Raw genomic sequence first — 14,523 nt, 5'->3', positions numbered from 1 at the left:
TTCCCAATAAGAAAAATAGAGCTGGATGTCCAGCTCAGATGCACAACACCCCAGGTTCAATCCCATCTGCTACCCACACACGACGGCCCGGCAAGAGCAGGATGGGGGAGTGCAACTCACTTGCAATCCCAGCAGAAACCAAGAGGCTGAGACCAGAGACCACAGGTTTGTGGCTAGCCTTAGCCACTTAGCTCCCTCAATTTAAGGCTGAGATAGAGTCCCCTGGTTCAAATTCTCCAAGGTCAGAGCAGCCCAGGTGTCTCCGAGCATAGCCACACAGTCCACTTAGAGGCCGCAGTGCGGGGAGGGCCTGCCGGGCACCTCACGCCCAGTCTCACATTAAGACCAATGTGTGGAGGCGGGCCAAACCCAGGAAGACTCATCACACAGGGTGGCAGCACTGGGATTTATTCAGATGCGGCCTAGTAGAGGCGCTGGGGCTTGCCCATGGTGCTCTTGATGTACAGAGCCCGGACGTTCTGCCAGTTCTTCTTGAGCAGGGACACCAGGAAGTTGACGGCCAGGTGGATGTTGTACACGAGCTCGTCGTCCGTCATCTTCACGTGGCCCACGGCCACGGCCAGACACAGCACCTGGGGGAGGCGGGCAGCTCAGCGCTCCCGGCCCAGCCGAGCAGAAGGGACCCCGCCAGTGCCCGTCCGCACCCGCAGCCTCACCTTCTTCATCTGGAACTTGATGGTGGACTTCACCTCGTCCACCTTGGCCACCATGTTCTCGTTGTGTGTCAGCAGGGAAGGAAACTTGCCAGCCTTGTTCAACCCGGGGCCCAGGATCCGCGGAATCTGCTTGATCAGAGACTCGGAGGCCAGAAACGCATCATACTTCTTGGCTGGAGAGGAGGCGGCCGGGCGTTAGCACCGCCGCCTGGCTGCCGGTCACCCAAGGACCTCCCCATGCTGGGAAGCGAACCCAAGGGCACTCCACGGAGCGCCAACCCCAGCCCTAATCTATAGGGCGTATCGAAGGCAATACGCGATCCACACAAGACGGCCTTGGTTCAAGCCCACCTCCCTTCCCCGGCCACAGGTCCAAAGCCACTGCCTAAGAACGGGAACTTGGAGATTTAAGTGCACAGCCCCCGCTCACAGCGGCCGGCAGCGGGGCCCGGCACGCTCTCCACTGCGACCTCACGGACCCCCAGGCCCCTCGTCCTCAAGCCCGACCCCACAGGCACGGGGAAGCCCGGCCGGCACGGCAGCCCCGCCGAGCGCACCCAGCTTCTTGACCAGCTTCTTGTTCTTGTTGAGCTTCTTGAGGGCCTCGATGTCCATGTGCGGGATGTCCACGGCCTTGGCCTCGTCGCAGTGCTGCTGGTCCCCCAGGACGCACACGGAAAATTTGGGGCGCGGGGTGGACTTAAGCCTGTTTCGGAGGACAGGCGGGTTGTGCGCATTGGAAAATTGCTTTGGTATTAATTTACAAAACGTAAGTAGTCAGGGCCTGGGTGCTGCGCAGGCGCTTGGGCGGGAAGGGGCCGCCCTTACAACGCAGAGCCCCCCTCTCTGCCTCTCCTGATGACTAACCTATGCTAGAAGCCTTGGAGTCAAAGCCTTCAGCCCTAAAAACGCAGGCGCATGTTTCCCCGCTCGCCTTTGGAGCTTGGCTGTATGAGGTAAACTCCATGCGCGCCTCGGAAGCGTCCTAGGTGGTGAGCAGCCAATACCGCCCAATACAACAGAGGCGGGCCAGGGGACAAGGGGCACCACCTGCCCACTGCCTTGGTGAGGCCCAGATACCGAAACTAAACCGGTTAAAAGGCACGGGGTGGGGGTCAGAGTTCCACTCCGGCTCTTCGGCCTGCACGCCAGCATGCAGCTTTCCCTTCCCTTTCCTACGGCTTTCTAATAAATACCTGTTAAGCCAGCTGAGCTGCCCATTAGGCTACTTTCCGCGTTCAACAACCTTCAAGTCAAGCCCCGGGCGCCGTTGGGCCGGGGCGGGCGAAGGGGCCGGGGCGGCTCGAGCCTTACCCTGGGCGTCCACTCACCAGCAGCTAGCCTGGCTTCTCAGACTAGCCGGCGGCTCGGCCGAGGCCTCCCGCCTCCCCTGTTGTTTTGAGACCCAGGGTGGGGGTCATCCAGCCGCGGGGCCGGCGGCCGGGGCACGGAGGGCTGGGCGGGGCGCTGCCAACCTGACGGTGCCCGAGAAGCGCTTGTCCTTCTGGGGGTCGTAGTTCTTGAGGCTGATCTGCAGCTCCACGGTCTCCAGGAACCTCGGGGAAGAGCCGCGTGAGCGCCCTGCGCGCCCCCCGCCCGCCGGGCGCCCCTTACTCGCGCCCCCCGCCCGCCCGCCCGCCTGCCGCGGCGCCCCTCACTTGCGGCGCCCCCTTACTTGCGGCGCTTGCGCTGGTTCCCGTGCAGGACCTCCCGCACCGCCTCGTACAGGGTGTCGCGGGACACTTTGCTGCTGCGGGAGAGAAGCGAGCGCGCTCAGCCCGGCCGGCCCCGGCGCCGCCCGACCCGCGGGACGACGGGGCAGCATGGCGGCGGGCAGACGGCCGCAGGCCGAGCCTCGGCGAGGGGACAGGGCGAGGGCAGGGCGAGGCCGGCGGCGGGCGCGCGGCGCGGCTCCGGGGCGCGCGGATGGACGCGGATGCCTCCCCGGCGCACACCTACCTCATGGCTCCTGGCGCCGCGGGAACCGGAAGAGAAGGCGGCGGCGCTGGCGCATGCGCTCAAATAGCGGGCCTGCTCTCGCGAGAAGTGCCTTGCTCCTCGCGAGCCCGGCGGGGGCGCCGCCGCTAGAGGGCGCTAGGGGCCGCCTGGAGTCTGCGCAGTGGCCACCCGCCCCGCCCGAGGGGCCCTGCTCGCCCATCTGCCGCCTGCTTTTTTTTGTTTGTAGTACTGGAGATTGAACCCGGGGGCATTCTACCTCTGAGCCACACCCCAGCCCTATTATATTTTTTAGTTTTGAAATAGGGTCTCAAGCGGGGCATGGTGGCGCACGCTTGTAATCCCCGCGCCTGGGAGGCCGAGACAGGAGGATCGCGCAGGTTCGAAGCCAGCCTCAGCTACTTAATGAGGCTCTCGGCAACTTAATGAGACCGTTTCCAAATAAAATATAAAATAGGTCTGGGAGTATAGCCCGGAGGTAGAAAGCCTCTGGGTTCCACCCCTAGTACCACCAAAAAAAAAAAAAAAAAAAAAAAAAAAAGAAAAAAAGAAATAGGGTCTCGCTAAGTTGCTGGGGCTGACCGGGAACCTGCGATCACTCCTACCTAGCTCAGCTTCCCAAGCACTGGGATTACTGGCGTGTGCCTTCCCGCCCTGCTCCGGTTCTTATTTATGGCCTGGGTCTCCAGCCAGACTTGAGAGAAGCCTCAGCAACTTAGTGAGGCCCTGGATCAAAGTAAAATAAAACAGAACTGGGGGTATATCTCAGCGATAGAATGCCCCCAGGTTCACCCCCCAGCAACACATAAATAAATTAAATAAATAAATAAACTCAGAGGCCGAATGTCCCTGGGTTCAATTCCTTGTCTGTCTGTCTGACACCATTGAACCTCCTGCTTTTGTGTATGCATGCGTATGGTGCTAGGGATTGAACCCAGAGGCATTCTATGCCCAAGCCACACCCCAGCCCTTTTTTGTTTCAAAACAGGGCCTCACTAGGTTTCTGAGGGCCTAAGTTAATGAAGCTGTCCTCGAACCTGCGATCCTCCTGTCTCAGCCTCCCAAGTACTGGAATCACAGGCCTGAGCCACCACGTCTGGTAAACCTGTTTTTTATTAAACACTTCTGATAAATTATTCAGGTCAAAAAGAAAAACACAGAGGTCATAGTGTGCATCTGAGCACAGGAGACTGCTGAGCACACACAGGTCTCCAGAGTACCACACCACGAGTCTATGGACCCATCCTCGTGGGCCTCCAAGGTCCCTGCGGCCAAGAAGTGATAGCGGAGAGTCCAGGTGGGTGGTCCAGGCAGCCGCCATGGCCCCTGTGTCCCTGGGCCGAGCACACTGCCCTCTCCCCTGAGGTGGGGGCCCAGGCAGAAGGGGCCAGGCCAGAAGTGTCCGGGGAAGCTGGTTCGCAGCTCCGGGGCGGTCCTCAAGTGGCACTCAGCAGGCCAAGCGGTGCAGGGCGGCCTGCAGGGACTTCTTCAGGAAGGTGGAGTTGGACTGCAGGGCTGCAGCCAGGTCCAGCCTCTGGGCCTCAGAGACCTGGGGAAAAGGGCGGAGGCAGAAGCGGCCAGGCGGTGAGGAGCCCAGGGTTCCAGGAGGCGGCGCAGGGGCTTCACTATCCCAACCCAGAGCCCTAGACGTCCGGGCGCACAGCCCTGGAACGCTCAGGAACAGGTGCTGGGGAGCACGAGAGCCCAGCTCCCAGGTGGGGAGGGCCTCGAAGCCTCGCTTGCTCCATTCTCTTTTCTGTGGACTTTATTTTCCCCCCACTGGGGACTGAACCCAGGGAGCTTTCTGCCTCTGAGCTGAACCCCCCAGATCTTTTTTTTTGTGTGTGGGTCTGGGGATGGAACCCAGGGGCATTCTACCTCTGAGCTACACCCCCTGCCCTATTTTTTATTCTTTATTTTGAAACCAAGTCTCACTGAGTTGCAGAGGGCCTCACTAAGTAGCTGAGGCTGTCTGCGAACTGAGATCCTTGGGTCTCAGCCTCCTGAATACTGGGATTACAAGCATGCACCACCATGTCCAGCTAATTTTTATTCTTTATTTTGAAACAGGGTCTCACTAAGTTGCAGAGGGCCTCACTAAGTAGCTAACGCTGTCCACAAACCACGATCCTCCCGTCTCAGCCTCCCAAATGCTGGGATTACAAGTGTGAGCCACCACGCCCAGCTCCTATTTTTTATTCTTTATTTGGAAAAAAGGTCTCACTGAGTTGCAAAGGGCCTCATAAGTAGCTGAGGCTGTCCACAAACCGCAATCCTCCCGTCTTGGCCTCCCAAATGCTGGGATTACTATCATGTGCCATCATGCCCGGCCAGCCCAGGAGTTTGAGACCAGCCTGGGCAATATAACAGGGCCCCGTTGCAAAAGAGAAGAAAAAAAAAAAAAAAGCCAGGTGGGGTGTGGTGGTGCCTGTAATCCCAGTACTTGGAAGGCTGAGACAGGAGAGTTGCAGATTCGAAGCCAGTCTCCTAAACTTAGCAAGGCTCTCAGCAATGTAGCAAGACCCTGTTCCCCAAAAGAAAGTAAAGTAGAGCATGAAGTAGTGTATCCAGTATAGCCCAGGTTGAAAGGCCCCTGGGTCTCCCAGCGCCAAAAGGAAAGCCACTGGCAGTGGGGCAGCACGTGGACTCGAAATGCCAGCAGCCTCAGCTGTGGGCAGGGCCGAGCCCCATCCAGGCACAGCAGGAGCCCTGGGAGTCGGAGCGCTCTATGAGCCCCTCACGCCTTCCTCTTCAGCGTCTGTCACAGGTCCGACAGCGCTGGCCAGCTAGCACCCCACGCCGAGCGGTCTCCACAGGGGTAAGTGGGCTCATGCCTCACCGCCATGTCCTCACGCCACGGCCCCAGCCTAGGCGTGGAGGTCCTGAGACCCCCCGCTCACACGGCCCCTTCACCTGCAACGCCAGCTCGTGGTGCGGCTCACCTCCAGGGCGTGGGCAGTCCCGCCCACCGCAGCCGCCGACCAGGCTTCGCTGGCCCTCTCGCGGCGCCGCTTGGTTACCTGCGTACCATGTCTTTCCCCGTCACTAGCAGGGGCTGGAGGACAAGGTCAGCTCGGGGAGGGACGCACGGTGGTCACTACTGATTTCACAGTGCCCACACAGCCCCGGGCCCAGAGCGGTGCCGGCCGGCGGAAGAGACCCCTACACAGTCCCGTCCCAGCCCTGAGCTTGACTCCTGTCTCCCCGCAGGCACGAGTTCCATCCTGAGGACTGGAGCCCCTCACGGCAGCCCCCGCCCCAGCCACACTCACGCTGGCCTGGTACTTGGTCATCACCGTCAGCAGGAGCTTGGCGTGGGCCACGGAGCGGGGCGCCGCCAGGGCCTCCTGGCAGAGCCTCTCCATCAAGCTGCTGAACTGCTCAGGGGCCAGCTCCACCTGCACAGTGGGGGACAGCCACGTCACGAGAATGACGCGGCCTGGACTCCACTCCTTGCCCCGCCATCTCCTGCTGGTGACCGGCAGGCAGGTGGCTTGACCAAGCCCTAGAGCCCGAGTCAGGAGTGTCCCCCAAAGGCTCACGTGTTACCAACTTTTCCCAGCTGGGCATGTTGGTGCACGGTGGTCCCTTCCCAGTACTTGGGAAGGGGAGACAGGAGGGTCACAGGTTCAAGACCAGCCTCAACAATTTGGTGAGACTCAGCAACCTAGCAAAACCCTGTCTGAAATAAAGATAAAAAGGGCTGGGGACCCGGGCATGGAGGCGCACGCTTGTCATCCCAGCATTCGGGAGGCTGAGACAGGAGGATCGCGGTTTGCTGACAGCCTCAGCTACTTAGTGAGACCCGGTTTCAAAATAAAGAATAAAAAATGCCGGGCGTGGTGGCGCACGCTTGTAATCCCCGCGCTTGGGAGGCAGACAGGAGGATCGCGCAGGTTCGAAGCCAGCCGCGCGCGCTGGCTTAGGAGACCCTGTTTCCAAATAAAAATGTAAAAATAGGTCTGGGAGTGTAGCCCGGAGGTAGAAGGGGCTTCCAGGAACCCCAGTACCACCAAAAAAAAAAAAAAAAAAAAAAAAAAAAGAATAGGGCAGGAGGTGAAGCCTCCGGGGTTCCATCCCCAGACCCGCCAAAAAAAAAAAAAAAAAAAAAAGGCTGGGGTTGTGGCTCAGAGGCAGAGCCTCCCTGCGTTCCATCTCTAGCACCACAAAAAAGAAAAAAGTAAGAAGTCAGCTTCAACTTTTGGGATCACTGTGCGTGTGTCTGTGAGATACATGAACAGCTCGGCGCTCGCAGACGTTCCCCAGAACTGGTAGCAGAGGCGCGTCCTGGACAGCGGACTCTAGGGGCTGGAAGAGATATGTACGGGGAATACTCCTTCCTATATCCTTTAGAGCTTTCAAAATTGTGAACATATGAATCTATTGCCTATTCCAAAACTCAGCTGGATTTACACACACTCAGGAAATCCCGCCCCAGGGCCCCATGGTTAGAAAGGAGCGGGGCTGGACGGACCGCGGGCAGCTCCCTGCCGGGCCTTGCAAGCGGCAGCCCCCACTGGAGGATTCGGGGCTCAGGAGCCTGGCGGCCTCCGCAGCGCCCGGCGCTTGCTGCTCACCTGCCGCTCCAGGAGCGCCTGCAGCACCAGCAAGGTGTCCTCACTCCAGGACAGCTCCAAGATCTGCCTGCAGAGAGGGGCCCGTGAGAGAGGCCCGGCCTCCTGGTCTCCCGGCACGCCTGGGTCTCTGCTGTTGCACCCCACCGTGGGTGAGGCCTGGGAAGCCAAGGTCTGGCCAAGACCCCCAGTACAAAATAATAATAAAATAAAGTAGGGTTGGGGGTGTAGCTCTGAGGTAGGATGCCACTGGGTTCAGAGCCACTAAGGCCTCTGGCTAGGGCTTTAAAAAAATGCTCTCAAAGCTGGGCGTGGTAGCGCACACTTATAATCATGGGAGGCTGAGACCAGAGGGTCGCAGGTTCAAAGCCAGCCTCAGCTACTTAGCGAGGCCCTCTGCAACTTAGTGAGGCCCTATTTCAAATTAAAGAATAATAAATAAGGCTGGAGGTGTAGGTTGGAGGTAGAATGCCCCTGGGTTCCATCCCCAGTATTGCATAAAAAAAAAAGAAAGCTCTCAAGTGAATATCACCTTTACTTGCATGGATGGCAGCTGAGGCTTGATGCAATGGGCAGAATGAGACTTCACATATCTCAATAGAAGGCAAGGCTGAACCCAGTGCTATGAGCCTGTCAGCCCAGCTACTGGGCAGCCGAGGCCAGGGGATTGCAAGTTCGAGGCCAGCCTCAGCAATTTAGCAAGACTATAAACTTTTTTTTTAGAGGGGGGGATACTGGGCATTGAACCCAGAGGCTGAAATATATATGTGTGTGTGTATGTGTATGTATATATATATATATATATTTTGCAGTACTAGGGATGGAACCCAGGGCCATTCTACCACTGAGCTACACCCCCAGCCCTATTATTTTATTTTTTATTTTAAAACCAGGTCTCACTGAGTTGCAAAGGGCCTCACTAAGTAGCTGAGGTTGTCCGCAAACCGCGACCCTCCGGTCTCAGCCTCCTGAATGCTATTATATTTTTTATTTTATTTATTTTTTTTGGGTGGTACTGGGGTTCCTGGAAGCCCTTCTACCTCCGGGCTACACTCCCAGACCTCTTTTTACATTTTTATATTTGGAAACAGGGTCTCCTAAGCCAGCGCGCGCGGCTGGCTTCGAACCTGCGCGATCCTCCTGTCTCTGCCTCCCAAGCGCGGGGATTACAAGCGTGCGCCACCACGCCCGGCTATATTTTTTATTTTGAAGTAGAATCTCACTAAGTTGCTAAAGGCCTCACCAAATTGCTGAGGCTGGCCTTGAACCTGTGATCCTCTAGTCTCAGCCTCCCAAGTACTGGGATTACACACTTGTAACCCATGTTAATCCCAACTGTAATCCGAACATTACCACGTTCGGCTCAGTCTCAGAGCTAAAAATAAATTTAAAAAAAGGGATGGAGGTACAGATCAGTGGTAGAGCGCCCTGGGTTCAATCCCTAATACTAGGAAAACAAAGTGAAGGCTGAGAACCAGTGTGTCTGGCTCCAGAGTCAGTGCTCTGGCGGCATGGTCACCCACGCTGCTGCTGAACCCCCAGAGCAGGCCCCGCCTCAGTCTGCGCCCCCAAGGCGCCCAGCCGGAGCCAGAGGCAGAGCAGGGCAGACAGCCTTGCTGGGCCTGGCGGGTGCTCCGGAAGGGGCGTGGACGGCAGCGTGCTCGTGCCCACGGGAGGGGGCCGGAGAGATTGGCTGGCCGTGCCACCATCTGTCTTGAGCACAGGGCCTGGTACCCAGCTGGCTCCCCGAGAGCCAGGAGCAGCGCAGCCGTGGGGGAAGGCGGCCCGCCACTCACCCCAGCACCAGGACCTGCATGTCTGGCTCCAAAGACTCGTCCTTCACGAGGCTGCACAGTAACTCGGATTGAGCTGGACCTGGGCAGGGAACGAAGGGCGGGTGAGGCAGGGGGAGACGGGGCGGGATGCAGGAGGAGCGTGCTCCCGGACCCCAGCTCCTGCCAGGCCAGGCCGCTGCTGGCTCCAGTACTACCTGTGCCTGGGGCCTGGAGCAGGGGCGCGAGGAGGGCTCTGCAGACGGCCTGGGTGTACTTAGCACAGAACGCAGCCAGGGCTGTTCTGAGCAGCCGGGAGGCTGAGGAGGTCAGGGAGAGAATCTGCAGTGGACAGGGAGAAAGCGTGAGCTGGCTTCTCTTCCCGCCAGGAAATGTTTGCCAGATGCATATTTCTGAAATATATATTACTGGGGGGGCCACAAGAGGGGTGCAGTGGTACACATCTATAATCCCAGGACTTGGGGGCAACTCAGTGAAACCCTCAACAACTTAGCAAGACCCTGTTTCAAAATAAAAAATAAAAAGGACTGGGGGTATAGTTTGGTGGTAAAATGCCCCTGGGTCCAATCCCCAGCACCAAAAAACAGTCATTTGCTCTGGGCCTCACGGGCTCACAGATACCCAGAGAGTGGAAGGACCCCAGCTCCCGCGCCCCTGAGGGCCTTCACCAGCCTCTGTGGCCTAAGGGTGGGGATGCCGCTGGTGCCGGCCTGGGGACCCGAGCCCAGCCTGCCACTGCTCATCGCCCCGGCACCCCAGGGCACCTACCCGCTGGAGGAAGAGGCTCCGGGCCAGCACGGACGCAGAGCCGAAGCTGAGGTCTGGCGAGAGGGCCAGCAGCCAGGTGCAGAGCTGCAGGAGGCCGGCGTCCGGGAGCCGGGGCAGCTGCAGCTGGGCACAGAGCAGCCCCACCTGCCAGGGAGCGAGGACACCCATCGCAGCCTGTACCCCGGGATCACCAGCAGGCGGGAGCGGGAGGGGCAGCGCAGGGAGGCCGGAGAAGTGCCCGAGTTAGGAACCGAGGCCCAGGGCAGGAAGCGGGGCGAGGGCCAGCCCCAGCCTCACCTGGGCGGGGCTGCATTCGTGGAGAAGCTGCAGCTCGGCTGGAGGCGCACCCGACCCCTCCGGACCCTGACGAGGCAGATCCCACAGCGTTAGGTTGGCAGAGCCCTGGGGACAAGCCCTGGGGACCATGCCTTCAACTGGTGCGACCAGAGGAGACAGACCTGCCCAGTTAGAGGGCATGGCTGCGCCTGGCCCGAGATGGAGCCCGCAGCCACTGTCCGCAGGCCTTCCCCAGCCCGGCCTCCCTCCAGCCCGGCCTCCCTGTGTGGACCTCCCTGGCCAGGCTGAGGTCAGGGCCGAGGGAGCAGGGCAGGATCACCTTCTCGAGGGCCGTCAGCAGCTGCTGCAGCCTGGGCGCCTGGTCCTGCAGAGGAGAGTCCTGTCACTACGCGTCGCGGCCCCCGCAGCGCAGCCTCCTGGGTCGCCCTGGCCCCTGGGAGCCGGGGGCGGCGGGGGGTGGGGGCGACTGGAGAGCCAAGCACACAGCTGGGCACGCTGGCGCACACCGTGATCCCAGTGCTTGGGAGGCTGAGACAGGAGGACTGCAGGTGGGAGGCCAGTCTCAGCAATTTAGGGACTTTGTTTCAAAATTATAAAAATAAAGAGGGCTGGGATGAGCAGGGCTTGTAATCCCAGCATTTGGGAGGCTGAGACAGGAAGATCATGGTTCTCACCAGCCTCAGCTACTACTTAGTGAGGCCCTTTGCAACTGTTTCAAAATAAAGAATAAAAAATATAGGATGGGGGGGGAGCTCAGAGGTAGAAGCCCCTGGGTTCACCCCCCAATACCACTGTAAAAAAAAAGGGCTGAGGTGTAGCTCAGAGGCAGTATGGCCTGGATTCACCCCCTAGTACTCCTCTACAAAACACAGAGCGCCAAGCACAAGAAGCCTGTGTCTCGCAAAGTTCCGAAGAAAACTAGGCAGGTCTGTAGAGCGCAACCTCAGGCTTGTCTTCTCTGTAGAGGCTCGGCCGGGGTGCAGGCCTGATGTGGGCGCGATTCGCCTCCCAGGTCGGGGGGCTGCAGGATGGCTCCAGCGCCCCTCCCTCACCCGGCCCCTTTAACAGCCCCACGTGATGGCTCACAGGACGGGCTCCCATCTCCAGGAACTATGGAGGCCTGGGGAGGCCGCACCCTCCCCCGTGAACTGTCCAGGTGGGGCAGCAGCTCAGCAAGGCCACGGTACCTGCAGGGCTCTGGGCAACTCTGCGCTCCCGGCCAGGCCCTCGGCCTCCTCCGGGCTCTGGGCCTCCGCTCCCACCTCGGGCTGGATCTTAGTGGGTGATGCACTTCCCGCCTCGGCCAGGGGCTCCAGGGATCTGTCCTCATTATCTTTTTCCTCTTCTTCCCTTTCAGGCCCCCGGAACCTTTTGGGGGCCCTCTCCACCCCAGGACTGGCAGGCCCTTCCTCTGGCTCCTTTCTGCGTTTCCCCAGGCCCTGGGAGCTCCTGTCCTCTTCTTCCTCTTCCTCTGCCGGGCCCGGAGCCTGGGACAGTTTCAATCTCCGCCCCCCCTGGCCGAGCCCCCTACACAGGCCTCGGAGCTGGGCCAGGCAGTCTGCGGACAGTGGGGAGGCTTCCTCGGCAGCAGAGGCTCCGGTCCCCAGGTCCCTCCGCAGCAGTTCCCCCAGGGAGCGGAGCCAGGCGTCCGGTGCGGACACTGGGTCCTGCCGGGTGACCCTCAGCACCTGGAGGAGCCCGCTTTGAGGCAGCGAGGGCTGGACAGCCATCAGCAGGGACATCAGGTTCCTCCGGCACACAGGAGGCAATCGCAGCAGCAGAGGCTTCCTGGGTGGCAGGAGAGCAGGCCGTCAGAGGGTTTGCGGAAGGGTGGTCAGGGCGGGCTTCCTGGGACGGGGCGCAGGGGGCACGGGCAGCGGTAAGCAGCACCCATAAGAGTCAGTGTGGTAGAGAGGACAGCCCAAGGCTCGCCCAAGGTCACCACCAACATCCAGCCTGCTCCGTGACCGCTAGGACATCTCCTGTTTCAGCTGAAAACATTCACATTGCAGCCAGGTGCAATGGCGCACGCATGTCAGCCTGGTACTTGGGAGGCTGAGACAGGAGGATTGCAGGTTTAAGGCCACCCTCAGCAGCTCAGTGAGTCCCCAAAAACCTTACCAAGACCCTGTTTCAAAATAAAAAATAAGCCAGGCATGGTGGTGCATACTTGTAATCCAGAGGCTGAGACAAGAGGATTGCAGGTTCAAGCGCAGCCTCAGTAACATAGTGAGGCTCTCGGCAATTTAGTGAGACTGTTTCAAAAAAACAAAAAAGCCGGGCGTGGTGGTGCACACTTGTAATCCCAGCATTTGGGAGGCTGAGACCGGATTGCGGTTTGCCGACAGCCTCAGCTACTTAGTGAGGCCCTCCGTAACTGAGTGAGACCCTGTTTCAAAATAAAGAATAAAAAATTGGGCAGAGGGTGTAACTTGGAGGTCAAATGCCCCTGGGTTCCATCCCCAGACCTGCAAAAAAGAAAAAAGGTAAGCATGGAGGCCCATGCCTGTAATCTCAGTAATTGAGAGACTGAGATAGGAGGATCACAGGTTCAAATCCAGGCTCAGCAATTTAGCAAGGTCCTGTTTCCAAACAAAATAGGGCTGAGGGTGTAGCTCAGAGGTAGAATGCTTCTGGGTTCAACTCCCAGTGCCACGTGCACACACACATGCACACACACACAAAGTTCAAAGTCATCCAAGAAGTTATTAAGAACACTAGAATATAAATTCATAGTTACTATTCTCAAGGAAAAAGTGATCTTTCTTTAAAGTATACTTTGAAAAACTGCACATAAAGCCACCCAAATTAGATGTCTAGTCTACCCCTTATCCCGTTTGTTGTTTTGTTACTGGGGATAGAACCCAGGGCTCTCTACCTTGAGCTACACCCCCAGCTGTTTTATTTTTTAAAACAGGGTCTTGCTAAGTTGCAGAGGATCTCAGCTGCTGCAGCTGATCTTGAGCCTCTGAGCCTCCTGTCTCAGCCTCCTAAGTGTGAGGATTACAGGCGTGTGCCACTGTGCTTGGTTCACATCCACTTTAAATGTTTCTGCCTGTAATCCCGGCGACTCCAGAAACTGTGGCAGGAAGATTGGAAGTGTGAGGCCAGCCTGGTCAATTTAGTGAGACTCTGTCTCCCAAATAAAATAAACGAAGCCGGGCGTGGTGGCGCACGCTTGTAATCCTAATACTTGGGAGGCTAAGACGGGAGGATCCTAGGTTTGCAGCCAGACTCAACAACTTGTGAAGCTCTCTAACTTAGTGAGGCTCCGTTTCAAAATAAAGCATAAAAAACAGGGCTGGGAGTGGCGCTCAGAGGTAGGATGCCCCTGGGTTCTATCCCTGGTACAAAAAAAAAAAAAAAAAAAAATTGGCTAGGGTGTAGCTCAGGGGTCGAAAGCGCCTGGGTTCAATCCCCAGTAGCACATGAACCTACTTCTGTGTACTTTAGGCACATAGTTTAATCCGAGTGTGCATCTCATACTTAAGTGTACCTCTACTGGAGGCACCGGCACGAGTTTCCTTGTGTGTGCGTGTGGGGGGCTGCGACCTGAGCCCAGGGACACTCTTCCAGGGTCAGGGCTGTGAAGGGCTTTGAGCTGAGGCTGGTCCGGAACCCGCGATGCTCCCGTCTCAGCCTCCCAAGTACCGAGACACCTTCCCAGCCGGCGCCACCGCCTGGCTCGGGCTCCATCTGATGACTTGTTTACGCCCGGCAGAGGCGTCTTAGGCCGGGTGTCCAGCGTGGCCGCAGTGGTGTCCACCGCGGCGCCCCCACGGGCGGGGCCTCTGCCCCCCCCGCCTCGCGAGCCCGACTTACAGCTCCAGGCGGCCCCCGGGCCCCCGCGCGGCGGGCTCCTCCCGGCACAGCGCCTCGAGGAAGCGGCCCCAGTCCCAGGGCCCCGCGCCGCGGCGGCCGAGCGCCCGCAGCGCCCCGAGTCCCCGCCGCGCGCCCTGGGGCCCGGCCTGCAGCGTGCGCAGCAGGAGGCGGGCGGGCGCCGCCAGCGCGGCCCAGGGCTCGGGCGCGCCCGGGGCGCCCATGCCGCCGGAGGGCCGCGGAGTTCCCGCGCGGCCGGAAGGGGCGGGGCGGGGCCGCCGGAAGGGGCGGGACGCCGCGACGGGTAGGCGATGGGCGGGGCCGCCGGGAGGGGCGGGGCGCCGCGACGGGTAGGCGATGGGCGGGCCGCCGGAAGGGGCGGGGCGCCGCGACGGGTAGGCGATGGGCGGGGCGGGGATGGGGCGTGTCCTCAGGGGGCCCGAGCCAACCGCTCGCTTATGGGCGGGGCCAGGTTAGAGGGACAGAGGGCGGAAGAGGCGGGGCCACAGATGACCCCACCCAGGCTGGGACGCGCCGGCGGGGCGGGGCCAGGACCACCCGTTGGTTTCTGGGCGGGGTCAGGTTGGACCGATGGAAGGAGGTGGCCAGGCGGCCGGAAGGGGCGGGACCAGGACGACC

General features: G+C 59.6%; 2 protein-coding genes across 2 annotated transcripts; both read right to left on the bottom strand.

Moving 5' to 3' along the window:
• Window positions 1–422: 422 nt before the first annotated feature.
• On the bottom strand, window positions 423–2,651 carry RPL10A (ribosomal protein L10a; the record flags this gene model as incomplete). The annotated part of the gene is made up of 6 exons (XM_080710663.1): window positions 2,637–2,651; window positions 2,353–2,427; window positions 2,153–2,233; window positions 1,235–1,383; window positions 678–850; window positions 423–593 (listed from the first exon to the last, which is right to left on the bottom strand). The coding sequence occupies exons 1-6, from the start codon at window positions 2,639–2,641 to the stop codon at window positions 423–425; spliced, it is 654 nt and encodes a 217-aa protein (XP_080566789.1). The 5' UTR covers window positions 2,642–2,651.
• Window positions 2,652–4,080: 1,429 nt separating this feature from the next.
• FANCE (FA complementation group E) lies at window positions 4,081–14,108 on the bottom strand (the record flags this gene model as incomplete). The annotated part of the gene is made up of 12 exons (XM_080710412.1): window positions 4,081–4,182; window positions 5,576–5,653; window positions 5,906–6,031; window positions 7,211–7,277; window positions 9,004–9,082; window positions 9,198–9,321; window positions 9,769–9,912; window positions 10,066–10,131; window positions 10,337–10,429; window positions 11,008–11,124; window positions 11,253–11,853; window positions 13,888–14,108. 12 exons carry the CDS (start codon window positions 14,106–14,108, stop codon window positions 4,081–4,083), a joined length of 1,818 nt encoding a protein of 605 aa, XP_080566538.1.
• Window positions 14,109–14,523: the final 415 nt, after the last annotated feature.

Source organism: Muscardinus avellanarius (assembly GCF_963383645.1).
Source record: "Muscardinus avellanarius genome assembly, chromosome: 14".
Lineage (NCBI taxonomy): Eukaryota > Metazoa > Chordata > Mammalia > Rodentia > Gliridae > Muscardinus > Muscardinus avellanarius.
This window is presented reverse-complemented; position numbering and strand designations above follow the sequence as displayed.